The sequence below is a fragment of the Chrysoperla carnea genome, chromosome 3 (genome assembly GCF_905475395.1).
Source record: "Chrysoperla carnea chromosome 3, inChrCarn1.1, whole genome shotgun sequence".
NCBI lineage: Eukaryota > Metazoa > Arthropoda > Insecta > Neuroptera > Chrysopidae > Chrysoperla > Chrysoperla carnea.
In genome coordinates, this window is record NC_058339.1 from 66,811,598 (window position 1) to 66,830,304 (window position 18,707).

The window sequence follows — 18,707 nt, forward strand, 5'->3', positions numbered from 1 at the left end:
CCTAATGTTATATATAGAGCTACATAAAGAGCTTTCACTTATAACGACTGACTACAATATGATAAACATCATTACAATATTTAAAATACAAGTAAGTACATTAAATGTTCAATTTCACTGCAAATCACAAGAAAATACACAATAATTACAACCTACATAGATTTACTTATTATTTATACAAAAAAATAATAATAAAACATAAAAAATATTATGTTTTACATATTACTTAAAGATATTATTTTAATTTCGAATTCATTTATGTTCAACCTCTTGTATTTATTTAATAATATTCACACTGAATGACTGAAGACATTACTATAAAATAAACAACAAATCACTGTAGGCAATAATTAAAAAGGTGAGTTCTTTAAAATGTGCCGTAAATTAAGAAATTGAACGATACAACAACTTATTAGAGAGGCAAAATTTCTAATACTTGATTTTCGATCAATTAATGTTATGTGAAGCTCTATAACCACCCCGTTTTGTTTTTTATCTGAGGTTTTGCCAAAAAACAACGCTTAAAGTCCAATATTAAAGAAACCTTAACTCCTCAAAGTCCTCAACAAAAATACTTTCGAATTTATATTCCCAATATTCATCGAAACCAACTATTATTTCAACCCCATGAAGAAAAAAGTTATACGAATTTCACATTCTTTGGATAATATTCACCGTGAGGATATTACAGAAAATAAACAAACACTGTAGGCAATAATTAAAAAGGTTTAAAAAGTGGCCAAAAATTATGAAATTGAAGAACTAACTCTGTTTCCTGATACGAAAGTCGGCAAAGTTTTAAAGAGACAATTTTAAAACGGCTAAATTTCCGATATTCATTTTCTTAGAAACATTAGGTAGTGAAGAAGTACATCTTGCACCCGAGAACGGTTATGTCTACTAAACGAAGATGTTAAAAAATGTGTAACCGAATTTCTATATTCTTATCTTGAAGAATTAAAAATACAATTTAACGATCATAGTAATAACAGGATAGATTGAATTTTGAACAAGTCTGGAATTAAATTTAGTTTTACATCCCGAAATTGTAACACGTCTTGGGTCGAATCAAGGATCCAATTATGGATTCATAGAAATCGGATATTTACTTAATTTCTTGTTTGAATTGTGATAAATTTTATCTCGGGCAGACAAAACCATAAAAAGACTTGTCTATTATTTACAGATATTAAATAGCACCTTATCGATAACTTACCTCACATTCTTTGGTATCTAATTGCACATGTAACTTATCATCCGCAGATTCATCCCCAACCAGAGTATGTTCAGATGAAACATCCGAAGACGAATCAAATACACTAGAATGTTTTAAATCACACAAATGATTACTATCATTTAATTCAGTTTGAACACAAGTAGAAGCTATATCCGCACAAGGAGGTACAGTAACATCTAAATTAACATCCGTATCTTGTTCTTCTCTCACGTTCTCTACAAGTTCGTTAGGTTTTTCAATTGATAAATTTTCACTATTATTATATTGTTCAAATAAATTTGTATCAACTGCCGGTTTTAAATCATCCACTGTTTCCCAAATATCGTCACTTATTGTGACCACTGTTATAAATGCATTTGTATCTTTAGGTTCATCTTTAATACCTGTTTCATCATTTGGAACATACCATGACGTATTGGATGGATTATTTTTTGTCGTTTCGTCATTTATCGATGATGATTTCGAAGTGGTACCTAAAGCTACATCTTTACACTTTTTTAAATAGTTTTTAACACGTTTCGTTTTACTTTTACGCACTTCATTACGTGAAAGCTCATCTCCGGATTTTTCATCTTTTATTATTTCTTCTTTGGTCGTGCTGCCACCAGTGGTTGATGGATTCGATTTGACACATTGTGTTGCCGCCACTGTTGACATGTATGCATGTTCGTCCGTAATCTTCCATGATGATTCGTCAAAACTGCGAACATGACGACCAGTTGGAGTGACCTGAGAAAAGAAAAACAACTCATTACTTTATCGAAATTTTTATTAGAAAAGAGTTGTATGAAACTGCGGGGCTAATTTTGATAATTGAGTAGTGTTAAATTAAGCTTTGAAATAATAGCAACAGAAACTCATCAATATACAGAAAAAACAACATAAGTAATACAGTATTTAACAAACTTTCATAACCAATTTTTCGACTGATATTTCGCATATTACCACATTCATCACTCGCGCTTCATTAGTCAAGCGCGCAATACGCGCTCATATTAACGCAATTAATTATAAAGAAGCACGGGTTTAATCGAAAAAAGTGATTTTTGCATACGGGCATTTCAACATTTTTTACGGGCAATGATATTTTTAACATTTTTTTTTTTTTCAATAAATATATTTATTTTTCAAATTACACATTTTTTGTACGAAACTTTTTTAGTACAAAACTAATTAAAAAAAAAAAAAAAAATCGGTTTTTGTCCAATTTCCTAGATCATTTTTTGTCTTTTATAAATAAGTATTTCGACTACCAATTAGTAATCACCAATATGAATTAGCTAATCGTAATTACTCTTATTAAGTATGTTAATCGTTGCTAATTTGGTAGCGGACTGCACGGTGTAACCAACATACATAATAAGAGTAATTACGATTAGCTAATTCATACTGATGATGACTACTTCGTAGTCGAAATACGTATTTACAAAATATTATTATTAATATCTTCGATAATATTTATATAATAATAAACCGATGTTGTTCAAATTTGGCCGCCTTTTGCTATGTGATCCCTTACTGTCAGTTTGGAAAAAAAATGGTGTACTGAATTCTATGGAAAATTTCTGATTTTTTACATTAGTTTGCTGTATCTTAGTTAAGAAAAAATAGCATTGCGCTCAAAATAGACAGACTAGACTAAAAATTGTATGGGCAACTGAGACAACAATGACATCCAGAACCCCACAATTTGAGTTGAGCATTCGCGACAGCCTCAATAAACTTTTAAAAATCAATCAAATCATCGAATATTACAAGTGCAAGACCTTACTCTTCAAATCAAAAAGAAGAAATTCAAGAAATATTTCGTATAATAATTAATTAAATTCTTTTAAATGAACTCTTAATTAAATACCAAAAATATTTTTATTAAACAATTATTTCAATTACTTTTACTTATTATATTAATTAATTAAGATGTAAACTTCTTCAGTAAATGACGTGTGTATAAAAAAAATTAAAATAAAATAGATTATATTATTTAAAGAAGTTATGTGAAAAATAATTTATAATTTCTCACACAAGTATTGTAATAAAATTATTTTTATTTACATAACAATTAAAAAATACACACAAATTTGTGTGCAGACTTGTGTTCAATAACTCTTACAACTATCACACGCAATTGAATTTCTATTATTCATTCAAAAAGGACATCATAATATGTATTATTGGTTATCTTCAAGTTCAAAATCCAGTTAGTTTTGATTATTTCTCTTCTATTGTTTACAATTTATTATATAGTTAATTTTTATGACGGTCCATTGGCTATAATTAAGAACCTTAAGAGAAAAAGTCAACAAGACACGAGACTATACGAGAATAAGTCAACGAGAAACAATATTATAAAGATATCGAAAATGAGACTATACGAGAATAAGTCAACCAAAAATGAGATTATGCGAGAATAAGTCGAAAGAGAAAATTATATATATACGAGATTCTAGCGATAGATATTCGATAAGCTAGTGATAGATATTCAAGAGGTTATCGATAGATATTCGAAAGGCTAGCAATAGATGATATTCGAAAGGCTAGCGATAGATACTCGATAGGCTAGCGACAGATATCCGAGAGGTTAGCGATAGAAATTCGTTAGGCTAGCAGGAGGCACATATTCAAGAGGCTAGCGATTGATATTCGAGAGGCTAGCGATAGATATTGGAAAAGTTAGCGATAGATATTCGAAAGGCATAATAATATTTATACAATCTTTAAAAATAAATCTTTAAAAATGTACTACTCACAAAACGAAAAATTTAGAAAATTCTTAAAGCTCTCCTATCTCTAATATTCGAGAGGCTAGCGATATATATTCGTTAGGTTGGCGATAGATATTTAAGAGATTGGTGATACATATTCGAGAGGCTAGTGAAAGGTATACGATAAGCTGTTGATAAATATTCGATAGGCTAGCGCTAAATATTCGATAGGTTAGCGATAGATGTTTGAGAGGTTAGCGATATATATTTGAGTCACAAAACGGCAAATTTTATAAAATTCTTATGGTTTGTATGTTTTTACTTCGAATTCTTTTAAGGGGTGGATGATTATTAGTAATTATTTAATATAGTATTCGTTTCAAATCTTCGCTTTTGTCAATAAATCGAAGATTTGTCGACATCGACAAAACTGAAGACGATATACAGACAAAGATAACATAAAAGCTGATATTGTCAACATAATTAGGCCATGATTTCAAAACAAGCTATGAATTATATTTCTCATGAAAATATTCAGAATTCAGCTAAATTCTGAACCAAATATGATGTGGTTTTGCAACAGTGGAATCCTCTTCACTTGCTCAGTTTTATTAAATATTATTTCATTTCACTTGTATTTAATTTTTGTTATTAATATTTAAATAACGGTTGTTTTTTTTTTTGTCTTGTATTAACATTTCCTCTTATGTTTTGGATTCAAAGAATATTTAATTTAATTCCATACATCTCACACAACTCTTGAATAATAAATAAGCTATTTATTTGTTTTTCGTGTGGGTGATTGCAAATAATTAATTAAAAAATGGATAAGTTCAATTACACTTTTTTTTATACATTTATAATTTTATCATATTGCTTCTTTAAAATTAATTTCATTAAAAGCAGTTTTTTTTTTGTATATATACTTAAAAGCTAAAAATATGTCTGATTTATGCTTTCTGGTCAAAAAATGAAAGATGAAAATCAATAGAAATAATGTGCAAAAGTTAGAGAACGAAAACAAAGTATAGTAAAAGAATCAAACAAGTATTTTACTTCTAAAATTAATACCTTAAATTTTTAGAAAAACTTTTTATAAATAAATAACGGAAGTACTACATTTATAATGTACCAAAGTACGAAAGGAATATAGTTCCTAACGAGTGTCCCACGTCACGTTATTTCAAAACAATATATTCATCATTTTGATTCTTAAAAGATGAATCGATGAAAGAAACAAACTAAAATTTGTCATTTTTGTCACCATAAGCCATAAAATACAAAAAGAGAAAATTTCTATATTCTCATGATTTATTTACACAAAATGTTAAATGAAAAATTATTAAAATACTACAAAATAAGGTTTTTAAACACATATTATGGATACTACAGCAGTAGTATATACATATATGTATATTCAAATCAACCCACAAGGCTTTCTTTTTACAAATTTGTAAGGTCAAAGTGTTGCGGTTGTCTCCTTTTCATCTATAACGTACACAATAATTTAATTATTATAACTTATATCGCACACGATTTTACGTGGCGATGCGGCGGTATACTTAGCAATTTAAAAAGTAGTATGCGTATAAAAATTTTGTTAATTTATGACAATACATATAAATTTATCGATTGTCCAATGCGCGATATTCGTTCTACTCGTTTATCAGAAAAGCTTATAATGTAATAGTTGTCCCAAAGATGATTAAAATTGATATTTATAACGGTATTGTAATATTTTTGAAAATAAATAATTGCGATAACAAGTTAAAACTGTACGGTAACAAGTCAAATGCGTTTACTTGTCAATAAGTGCGACCATCGGTCAATAACTGCGGCAATCAGTCAATAAATGCAATAACTAGTCAATAACTGCGGCAACTACTCAATAACTTGTGCAGCAACTAGTCAAAAATTAACTTGTTAAGAAGTCAAAAAGTATTATAACTAGTAACCGGCTCAATGGCCGTGTGAGTTAAAGCACAATTCACTTTACTCGTTTAACTACTGAATGTGAGGTTGTGGAAAAATTAAAAAGAGTACTTAATATTGCAAAGTTGAAAAAAGTCTGAGATACTGAAAAGTTGAGATACCTATTGCGTTAAGTCCAACATTACGACAAGTAGTCAAAAATTGCGACAGTTTGTAAAAATAATGGAGTAAATTAGTCAAAAATGCTGATAGTTTAGAAGGGATCTCGTTATTAAAAAAATTAAAAAGAGCAAAAGAACCTACGTTACTAGAAAATTATAAAGCATACTTTACACGGGCTAAAAAGAATACTGTTGATTTTTCAATAGGTTTTCCGCCGTTGAATACATACTAAATACATTTTATTGTTTTACACATTCAGTTTTTTAATTTATTATCTCATTTTAATTTCTAAACATAGGCTAATGGAATCTATCTATCTATTCAATAATAAATAGTAACTTGTTTCATTGTTTTATTGAACAATTAAAAGTTGAAAATGAAACAACACATCTGCACAGAATCGAGTTTTACAAAACTACACCTTTTGATAATAGTAATTAATCTGCGGAATGAATTTTAAATCACATTTTTAGAAATATTACTTATATTTCCATGTTTATACAAATAAAAATGCAAGTTAAAGCCGTTGGAGCTCGCTCACTGACTTTGTTACATATCAAAATATTCAAAAAAATATTTTAGTAAACTAAAATGAATGAAAAATGAAATCGATAATTTATCGTAATTTGAGAACAGAATCGAACATTAAGGGATAAACATTATTTTGACGACACGAGAACAAGCGGTTTTTCCAAAATAAATAATATTCATTGCATTCATTGCATCATAAAAAATAGTTCATACAAACACATTAGCTGGACAATGCTCGATCAATTTTTGAAATTGAATTTTTTTTCGAAAATAGTTTTCCATCTATCACATCTAAAGCAGGAACAGATTTTTAACCGAAAAGATGATGATTTCAATTAAGGTAATACGAACGCCAAGACAAGTTTAGACTTATGGCTGAAATTATTTGTACCCTACTTTTAACTTTGATGATGATGATGTTGAAAATTGAACTTCATAAATGTAGACGAAAAATAATAATAAAAATTTTTCAATATCTGCCTTGGTTTTCGTAAAATCTTAAGCTAAATAATTTGAAAAAACTTTCAATTATCTCTATTTTGAAAATTACTCCAGATAGCGAAAAATTTTATTCTTACTTATACAGTATAATCAAGTTTAAACATAATTCATAATTCAAGTTATAACATATATATTTTATTCAGTTATAGCAATATACATCCTCATACATCCTTAATTAGTCGGGCACAACGAGTTTTTTTTTAATTTTCAATAATTTATTAAGGTTTTTACTTGTTTTGGAGAAATCTATGAAAAGATATCATCCATTTACCGTTTTCTTATAAAACCAGTTAAATATGCCTTCTTTTGAAGTCATTTATTTATTTAAAAATCAGGCAAGCAAGGAACTTATAGACTTAGTCCAACTTAATATTAAAAATGTCAATCATTTTATCCAAAATTCCCCTGGTTGCCATCACTTTAAAAGGTGATGTTTTCACCCAAAAGATTGCTCACCTAAAAGGAGAGCAAATTTTATCGGATGTTTTGAGTTATCGCAGATTGATTGTCTACAGATAAGTATCAAACGTCACGAAAAGATGTAGCATGCCTGCACGAGAATGGTAGATAATGAAATCAAACAACACTAAATATGAGAGTTTGTACGATCTATTTCGTGTTTTCGGGACCATCGAAGGAGAAATCTCCAATTATGAGAATTTTTGAAGAAGCATTTTATTAGAACCGATCTTGGCAACAGTAAGTCAAATTTCTGTCCTTTATAAAATGAGTTTACAGAAAATTTCTTTACCTTAGAACTGTATATTTGGTCGATATATGTTCTTTAAAGAAAGTTTTTTTCCAGTTTAATTATAAAGATTATTTTCGATTTTATTTCTGTACAATATAAAACAACTTTTATAAACATGGATCAATGGAATGTTATTAGAACTAAGGCGGTTAGTGTTGAAAGCCTATCTAGGTATATTATTACATCTGTCAATGTATATAACCATTTATAAAAGATGATATATAACGCCTACGTTGTAATATATGCAATGTATCAATGTACACATTTGTATAATTGCAATGCAATATTAAAATTTAAATATGCAGCTCCATGCTGTGTGCTTCAAGTATGTAGCAATCATTTCGTTTATTTGACCTCAATTTCTTAATCTCTTGATCTATCGAATGAAACACTTCATAAATGAAAAACATTCGGCTCAAAGACTACGAAAATTTAAAACTAATTAATCTGAAAATTCGTAATCTTTCCGAGATTTACTTTTATCCCAAAATATCCGAAAATATTGAAATTATACAGATTAGAATTCTTTTTAATTTCACGTGATTCAAAATGGCTCTACTGGGTGGGTTATTATTTTAATATATAATGAATGGCTAATAGCTCGTTTTGTAGTTAACCAATCAAAAAATAACTCCAAAAATTGTAGAATTTGATGGGGGACATAATGTTGTGGTATAAGATTGGACCGAGTTTTCGCTTAAGTCAATTTAGATTCTAAACGCTAAGCCATGGAATAACATTTTAAATTAGAAACTTGATCCTCATAAAAAAACTAACAATTTTTGTTTAAAACATTTTTTCAAAAAGCGTAAGCTTTCGGAGGAAATACGTCTTAAAAATATATCTTTATTATAAAAAATAGAACGAAAATACGCTTAAAATTCATTGACAATTGTAGGTTTAAATCATGGGCTAGACCTTGAAAATTTTTGGCTAAAGCGTTTTCATTTTTAAGTTCCATTTTCTTCGAAAACTGACGATTTTCGCAAAAATGGATTAGAAAAATGTTAGTTTTATTATGAAGATTAACTTCATAATTTAAAGTGTTATTATATCTCTTAACCTTCAGGATCTAAGTTGGCTAGTAAAGAAACTCGAAAAGAGTCCAATCTGATGCATCTCTGCAACTTTTCTTGAAGTTATTTTTTGATTGGTTAGTTAAAAAAAGGATCTATTAGAAATTATAGATTAAAATAACCCACCCTGTATAGAAGTAAACTGAGGAAGTTAATTTCATACAAACACATTTAACTTTTAAAACTCTGTATAAATATTGTTTGGGATTGCTAACGGCGAATGGTCGATCAATATTGAATGAAATTCTTTATCAAAAATAAAAGTATAAAAACTATTTTGGAATTGAATTGATAAAAATCTTTAAAAATAAAACTTTTATAAAAACAAAACTAGGCGATTTTTATTTGAATAAATAAATATATTTTATCACACCATACAGAAGATAATTACACAGAATCTGAGAAAAACTATTAAAATACGCCCTAAATATTGACTTTTGTGGCTGCTGTTATTTCTCAATTGCCCGAAGATAATTATTATAGTATTTACATAAAAATCGTATCAGTTTTTTTTAAGAATTACTATCTATTTAAGGTAGCTCATTCGTTAACGCACTTTTCTTAAAAAGTAGATGAAACTCTTGTAATATTTAGCTTAATAAATATAAAATATCCTTTAATTTTTTTTAAAATCAAATGGTTCATAATGTGACAGGATAAATAGTCCAAAGCCTAAAAAGCTATTAAAATGTGAATAAACAAAAGAAACTTTAAAAAGAATCAAGTTTCATCCATCATTAGATAAATAAAACAATAGAGGATTATTAAAGAGCTTCTGATAAATGGCAAAATCTGCAGAAATCATCATTCGCTGTTACACTGTTGTTAATAAGTTAATCCACATTGGACTTTTGTCCCAAAAAATTTTTTTTTCAAAAGACGTTCGTCATCGAGCCAAAACATCGTGTGAAATCAATTTTTGGATAACATCAATAACTACATAAATACGAACGATTTAAATGTATGCAAATAGAAAGAAAGGAAAATAACACTTGGTGACGCCATAACCTGCAATTGCCATACAGATTACATACCAAAAGTTGTTTTGCAGATCGCACATTTTCAAATTTTAAGGAAAGATACATTGAAATCGATATCAGGACGAAGGCCTATTGGTGTCATCTTGACATGAATATTTATCAAAAATAATTTGACTCATTTATAGTATCCCAAAAAATACTTCTGAGGCAATTACAGAGCTTGTACTTTACTTGTAAAAAATAAACGACCTTAAAAAAATCTGTTAATTGAATCTAACCAAATTTTGGTGTGATACTTTCTTTATATTTCTGGCTTCAATGGTTTAACTAAGTATAATAAAACAATCAAAAAATGTTTACGAAAAAGAATTAATAAAAGTCGTTCATCATTGTTGATGAAATTTTAATATATGTATAGATATTTTAAAATATGGTAAAGACTATGGTAATTATATAAGCGTAATGTGTTTTTTTTTTTTTATATTTTACTTTTGTTAAATCGTTAAGATGAAAAACCTGCAGGGTATAACAACTCCAAAATTCAAATCCAACATAAATACTAAATAAAATTACTTGTAAAACAGGTGTTTTTAACAAAATGCATCGATTAAGATTAAAGGTTATATTTATAATGTATAGTCCTCCTATTTCAGAAAAACGCACATACGAAATACTAATATTTTATAAATATTCATGATTTTCTTGCCTATATTATTTATTATTAAAATGAATTTATTGATATTTAGGCAAATAATAATTATTAATATTATCAAGTGGTCATAGTGTCCGACAAATTCCATACCGCAGTTTTTTCAGACAGATAGCTTAAATATGCCGTTATGATAGTAAACGCATCACTTTCGGAAAAAGTCGAAGAGAGAAGTTTGGTAGTCTCGTCAAAAGGAATCTACTCACGTAGTTTCAAGTATTTTGGATTCTGGTGCTAAACGTACAAAACAACATTCAAAACCAACACATCCACGTACGTCAGAAATGGTTATTATGTCAACAGTCGTATTAATATATCATTAATATCAACATTAAAGGGGTATTGTCTATATTATATCATTTCTGAAAGCGAAGAATAAAATGCCATCAAAAATCGACCCAGGATTTTCAAAGGCAGATCAAGAAAATCTACCAATAATAGTAACTATTTTTATGGTATGGGAGTTTTTAGTGCAAGATGACAGGTTCAATGCACCCGAAGTTCGTGAAGTAAAAGCAACTAAAAAATATTTAAAAGGTGCTGCAACTGAAGATGTCTTGGTACAAACTAAATTTAAAGGTGCATCAAGTTTCTTTTAAATTGGCAACTTCTGCTTCATTTAATTCTTCAGCTAAGCCCAAAGTTTCCAAAAAAAGAAAGTGGAGTCGATAAATATGAAATTTTTATTTGTAACTCTGTAGTTTAATGGAAGCAGCAAGCAAAAGATTATCTATCTATCTTTTATTTTTAGAAGAAGAAAACGAAACTATTTTGCTTAATTTTCGAAAAACAATATCATTATTTTTGCCACCTTCTATGGTAAAAGGCAGGAAGAAAATTATGCTACAATCATATTCATCAATTGGAACGTAATTGTAATCGTTCTTCAATTACTCAAATCTAGTTCTTCAATTACTCCCTCTATTACTATAAGCATTACAAGCGCATGAAACGTTCTGTATCGCCTTCCCTTATGATACAAGATACTCACGAAACAAAATAACTTCTCACAACATACGTTAAACATTATTAATAAACACTTGAAAATTAGCACAAATCACTTCTTCATGTTACAAGAGTAATTATGAAAAGTTTTCATGTAATGAGTTTACATTTAAATCATCATGCTAATATATTACATTTAAATCATCATCACGAGCGTATTTATTGTGAGACAGAAGCAACAATCGAATCGACTGTACTGTTTTTATATTTGTATATTCCCTAATTTAGACAGCATTGTTTTTTTATCTATGAAAGTATGTCTAAAAAATCGAAACTATAGGAAACCATAAGTCTTATAGGTGACACTCCAAGAAACTATAAGTGGCACTTTAATGGCGATTTTAGAGGGTATAAACATCTACCTCCATGATATAAACAAACAAAAAACCATAGAACATATAATTTATTTTATACCAGCTGTGAACTACCCGCTTTGCTGAGCAACTTCAATTTTAAATACAGGGATTATTATGTTATAACCTTCACTTCATATGCAGTCACTTACCCTTCTTTTGTTCACAATTACGTTTATTCTCCAAAATTATCATTGATTCTCTACTATATTATGCATATATTACACATAAAAACTTTCATCTTGAATCACTCTATACCGCATCAAAATTAGTAAATTAGTTTTAAGGATCTAAGCATACACAGGGACAAAAGGACAGACAGCGGGAACTGTCTTTGTTTTATACTATGTATTGATCATTTGTAACTTTAGTTCGTAAGTGAATTAGTATAAATTTGCTTTTTACGCCATTTAATTGTAGGTTCTAAGATAATGTTTACACCCTTATCCTCCTCATTTCACTTTAAAATAGAAATCAGGTCAGTATTTTAGAGTTACGAATACTGAATTTTGAAGATCAATTAATACTCAATTTAAAACTATGTTCTTACTTTAAATAGATGGATATTCCCCAATCTCTAAACTATAACTACGCCCATGTTATTAGATGTTTTATATAATTTGTGAAAATCATTTCACAAAATATCATGAAATATGTAACAAACAATAATATTTGAATGATTATTACATGAGTTACATATGTAGAGATATATATATTAGTTCACATATAAAACATAAATAAAGACCGTATCATAGTGCCAGAATTAGGGTGGGTTATTTTTACGTTTCTTGCTCCGTGATATCTTGTTGAAAGGTATTGTTGACAAGAATGATGATTTTCCGAGGTATTCATGTGAATAATAAATATACCCAGAAATTAATTTCGCACAATTTGTCTAAATTATCAATAAACCGGTCAGGTCCGTAGTTAACTAGTGTCCCGATATCGATTGAAATTTATCTTTCGTTAAAATTTGAAAATTTGCAACACATCTGAAATAAAAATTAAAATCGATTGATAAACATAGAAGGCAAACAATTAAATAATTTTATCGTTTTCTTGCAAAACAACTTTTGATATGTAATCTGTACGACAGCCGCTAGTTATGACGTCACCAATTGCTATATCTTTCTGTTTGTACATTTAAATACTTCATATTTTCTTCAAGTTTTTGATGACATCGATAACGAACGTCTATTGCCAACCAACCGTAGTGGTCCGTTAATTAAATTTAACGGTGAAAATAAAAATTTAGTGGTGTAGTATATTCATGGTATAATACTTATTTTCAACCACTAAAAATAATTGAGATGCTGAAAGAATCAGAGAAAAGGGGTGGCAACATACACTGGGTGTACCTCAATGAGCCTTATGGCCTTCGAGTGAGTATCGGAACTGCCGAGCTTACTCTTCAACCTACCAACTTATTGTGCAATACATCGATCAAACGTGGCAAAGCCCGGCAAAATCTTGGCTGTTTCAAAAAATACAGAAACAACAGTTGTTTTCTATCAGAAATTTAAGTCACCATCAAAAAAATGGGGTAACTGATCTGTCATCATCTGACGATCTAATACCTTCCAAAATTAATATATATTCAAAAGGAAAGTTTTTATCAATAAAATTAATAAATTCTAATAGTTTATTATTAAAGGAATTTAATAAAAACATCTCTTTTTTTAATGTTATAATAAAAACTCGAAGAATCGTGTGCTATTTTAACAAAAGTATACACGATTTAAACATATGATTATACCAATAAGATTAAGTCTCATCTTCTATTATACCATGGTATATCGATAAAAAATATCTCTCTTGACATTAAATTATAATGTTAATAAATTTATCTTCAGTTAGTAAGTCTAATGTATAGAATTATCGAGATTCTTATTTTTTATATCTGTCAAATAAAACGATTTTATCTTTACTTTTTCTTTCATTATAATCCTTGTAAACGTTGTTAGTTTATACAAATTAATACATTTATACCCAGAATCTATAATTCCCATTACATACAAAAATTAACTTTTGAGGTCTAATCAATTCGAAAAGCTTCATTTCGTTTTTAAATATAGGTGTACCGATATCAAAAATAGTCTAATTGGGATGCTTTAAAATTCAAACTTGAAACGTTCCTGTAATGACAGGGACCACTTTACCTTTCCACAAAATACTATACTGCGAACTAGAAAAATAAACATACTTTAAAATTTGTATACCTTGTACATGTGAAATATATATCAAGGTATACTTATTTTTGTCCCAAGTTTGTAAAGCTTAGAAATATTTCATGCGAGTGCTCATAGGTTTTGAGAAACCATCTTGTAAACCGTTAGAGATAGAACAACTTATAAAAAAATTTACAACTATTGTTTGAAACATTTTTTTGTAAACATCACTAAAAACGAAAGATCAATTTCAACTTTTAATTAAGGAAATGAAGAATGAAATACAAAATCAAACAAAGGAGCTTAAAAAACTCTATAACAAACATATTACTGGGGAAATTGGACGAAAAACTATAACCAATCATAACAGAAAATATAAACCTAAAACAAAATTAGGAAACCTCAAGAAAGAGATCGAAATTTTGAAAGGAAGAAAGAAACTAAACAATTTAATAATTTTTGGAGTTAAAGAAGACAAAAAATCAAGTCTTATCCAGTCAAGAACTTTTAATACAGAAGCTAAGAAAAATTTTCAAAACTGAGTTAGACATAAATATCGAAGAATATGAGGTAAATAATTTTTATTCAAGCGTAAATTCACTCTTCACTAAAAAGAGAAGCTGAAAGAAGTATGATAAAGGAAAAGGAACGCAAATAAGACGAGATTTAACCTCAATCTTGTTACTGTACGTTTTTGGGTGTGACTAGAATTCTTATTTACTTCCGAAGTTTAATTAATAACTTCGCCAATATCAAATTCAGTTATTGATTAACAAACATTTTATAATACGTATAAAAACAGAAAAAAAAACTAGAAATAAAAGCACACACACCTCTTTTGAAATTGTTCAATGAATATACGAGTATCTCGAAAAGTAGGTATGTCATTGTAATGGAAACTAGAAAGGTAGACAACGAAAGATACATTTTGATGTGTGTTTCAACAACATAACACACATACATACACGCGAAACCAGATAGATATGATAGTCGGTGAATATCGATCTTCTTATACATACACCGCGCTACGTTATTCGTTATACACGGCGTCAAGAAAGTATCGGAACAATTTTATTAAAACTTGGTATTTATTAAAAACAAGTGAAATTTACAAAGTTCAAAAAGCCCCTTACCCCGGCAAATTTTTTCGGATACGGAACACTAAATTCGCACTTGAAACATAGCTAAGAAAAAACTCCGTTAACTTACCTTTCAAACGAAACCAAAAAAAAAATCGGTTCATCCGTTTAATCGCGATGTCACAGACAGACAGGCAGAAAGACATACACACACACATAGCAGCCAAACATATAAAATCCTTTTTTTTAATTCGGGGGTTAAAAAGAAACTTAATAATCTTGACTTCCAAAGTTATTTCAAGAATGAGTACCCACACTCTAGGTCAACATAAGGGTATCTCATGCAAAGATTCCCTTCTTGTAACAATCGACGCTCTTTTGTCATTTCCCCTGAAGCACTGCTTTAATTAACTTTAAAATTAATATTAATGTAGAAAAAATCACACCAAATATGTGTTATTCGAATTATTTAATAAAAGACTCCTAAGGCATCCCGAAACTGCCCCTATTAATTACAGACGCGGGTGAAATTAATGAGTAGAACAATGAGATGTTCTAATGGCAGGCAACTGTGAATTGTGATGTCACTGTACGTCACAATATTTGATTAATTCACTTTTGTGACTGCATTTTAACGGCTACATCTCATCTCTGAACGTTAAATATCTGCACAATTCAAGAATCCGAGAACAGATATTTATAAACGTTCTCCTTCGGAAATTTCAACTTACATTGAAATAATCTTAAAATAACCTCATAAAGGTTATAGTCAATATCAAGGTCAACCTCTAGTTTTTCTTTTTTTCATTCTTTTCTTACTTTCTTTTCTTCCCCTATAAAGTTTGGAGTGTTTTTTTCTTCTCCCGTATGATTTGAAGAGGGTATTTTTATTCTTAGTTTATATTCGGCGAAAATCGTAGCATCGCCTAGTTTGATCATTTTTAGAGACCGTGTACAGTTAACTTCAAGAGCAATTCCCTATTCTACAGTAATAACAACATGTTATGACTACCAAACGAAGTATGTATACAGTAGCACACATTTATAAGTCACTGACTTTTCACAAATAAATCTTCCTTGGTGGTTGGGTTCGTTCTAGTTCGAGCAAAATTTTTCAATTTAATATAAATATAGGTAGGATATGTTTTATGCAGACACTGCACGCTAGAAATATCTTTAGTTTAAAAATTTATGATAGAAAAACAGAAAATGTTTTCCTTCGCATAAAAAATGTATGGAATTTTCATAAAGAAAAACATTGTCTAAATCCATTTACTATACACTGTTGAAATGAAGGATATATAAACTAGGTCTTTTACAATATAAATTTTTATGTGCCTGCAAACATGGAAATATTTTTTTTTTTCTTATGAATGTTTTATTTCTGTGTCGCAAAGGAGAAATATTTTTACCTCCACTTTGCAATTTGGTTAATCGCTAATATCGCAAATCAAAAGGGTTCGTGAAGCAAACGAAATAATATCCATCAAGATCACAACGTGAGGCTAAAAATGGTCACAGAGATATAAGGTATTTCGATACCAAAAAAATGAAAATGGTCCAAAAAATTTGAAATTTTATTTATCAATTAATATTTTATACGTCTTTTGTAAAAAATTAATATCGATTCTCTGATCGGTTAAATGAGAAAGTAACCAAAGTCAGTTTTTTTAACAAAAGAGTGGCCCATTTCTCATAAACCGTAGAGAATCGTTATAAATTTTTCACAAAAGACCTGTATAAGGGTTTTCAGTTGATAAATAAAATTTAAAATTTTTGTTATCATTTTCATTTCAACTCTTTAAGGTATTTCGATACTTTACTATTTCATTTGTATGCACAGTTCTTAATTTTGGTATAAGTTTAAAACTTGAGGACTATTGATAACAGTTTTTTTATGTAAATGGTAATATTTTTGAGAGCACTTACTGACTAAAAAAGTAAAATTTATTACGACTTCTTAACAAAGGGTGCAATAGTCAAAGCTAATGTTAACAAATGGTGTAACAGTCAGAGCTAATAGTACTGAAATCGTAATGAGTGCTAGAATCACAATGAATGGATAGTAAACGTATCCTAATTGAAAGATTAAAACGGGATAACGGGCCACAACGATTGATCAAACAAGTTTCTCCAAATATATTTCTGATTTATAGTTAACCACAAAAAGTAAAAGTAATTTTAAAGAAGAAATGGATGGCACTCGCATAACTTAAATTCGTTAAGGTTTTCAGTTATACCTGAACACTAATTAATTTTACTTAAATAAATATTACGTTTTTTGGAAACCAATAAAAATTAAAAAACTATATTCGTAAATTAAGCAGCTAGTCATAACATTACACACTTCGATGATCGTGAATAAAAAATATATGGATGCTTAATTTTTGAAAAATATTATTACCGATCATAAATTTTGTTTGCTCAAAAGAAGAAAAAAACGTATAAATATCACTTTCTAAATATAATAAATAAGCGGTAATTAATAGTAGTCATTTCGATAAGTTTGTGTTTTTCTTATCCGAGTACTTCCATTTATCTACATTATTGAATCGATTAAGAAGCAGTCTAAAGTTTTAGCCTCGATAAAATAAGGCATTGTCCTCCTAATGAAAATAAAATATTTAGTTGCCTTTAGGAAGATATTAAAGTGGCCATTTACCAGGCTTATAGCACGAATGAAGTACGAAGCAGATATCATACGGTAGAGAAAGGATGACTAATCATGTAGACTAATACGTCATAAAAGGTAGACTAATAATTGAGATAAACGATAGGAAAAACTAGAAACACTTTGGAATTCTCTTGTCCAATTTATGGAATAATAACGGGCTTTTGTCATTATTTTATCTATACATTTAAATGCTTTGTCCTGAACTATTGCCTGACTGATTGACGGATTAACGAACAGCCTGAACCGCTGATCGTTCAGGCATGAAACTTGAATGATGAGTCCTTTCGTATGACGTAGGCATCTGTTAAGAAAGAATTTTCCGAAATTCTACCCCTAACGGGGTGAAAAATTAGGTTAAATTTTGTATGGGACGACGTAATTCCTTGGTCCAATCTTCTTCAAATTTTGCATAAACAGTGTTTCGTATTTTTTTAAATTATTTCACCTCTAGAAAGTTAGATTTTCAGCGAGTATAACAGACTTAATTTTATTTTCAAAAAATTAGGGTTCCGCAACGAAAAATTAAAATTATGAACAAAAGAGAGGATGAGTGAGGCTAAGGAAAGTGGGGCTATAACACGATAATCTTTGTTTTTAAAGTTGAAATTTCTCAGAAAAGCTTCCGGGTATCTGCTAGTTATCTATAAACCAAGATATAATATTCCCGTAATCATTTTAAAATATAGAACACATTATCTTCTACGAATAGGGTACCTAAATGGTAGACCAACGTGATATTAACTGTACAGAAAAAGGAAAATGTAAGATGTATTTAATCCCTTTGAACAAAACTAGATAATTCCACTTCAAAGGATACTTAGAAAAAAACTGTATCATCAAACTAAAA

The 18,707-nt window shown here is 28.9% G+C and overlaps 1 protein-coding gene across 1 annotated transcript in view; it reads right to left on the reverse strand.

Moving 5' to 3' along the window:
* LOC123296194 overlaps positions 1–18,707 on the reverse strand; it is a 67,388-nt gene that overhangs the window by 14,777 nt on the left and 33,904 nt on the right. The window contains exon 2 of the mRNA XM_044877655.1: positions 1,217–1,966. Coding sequence (XP_044733590.1) covers positions 1,217–1,966 — 750 coding nt within the window. The remainder of the gene's footprint in view (positions 1–1,216; positions 1,967–18,707) is intronic.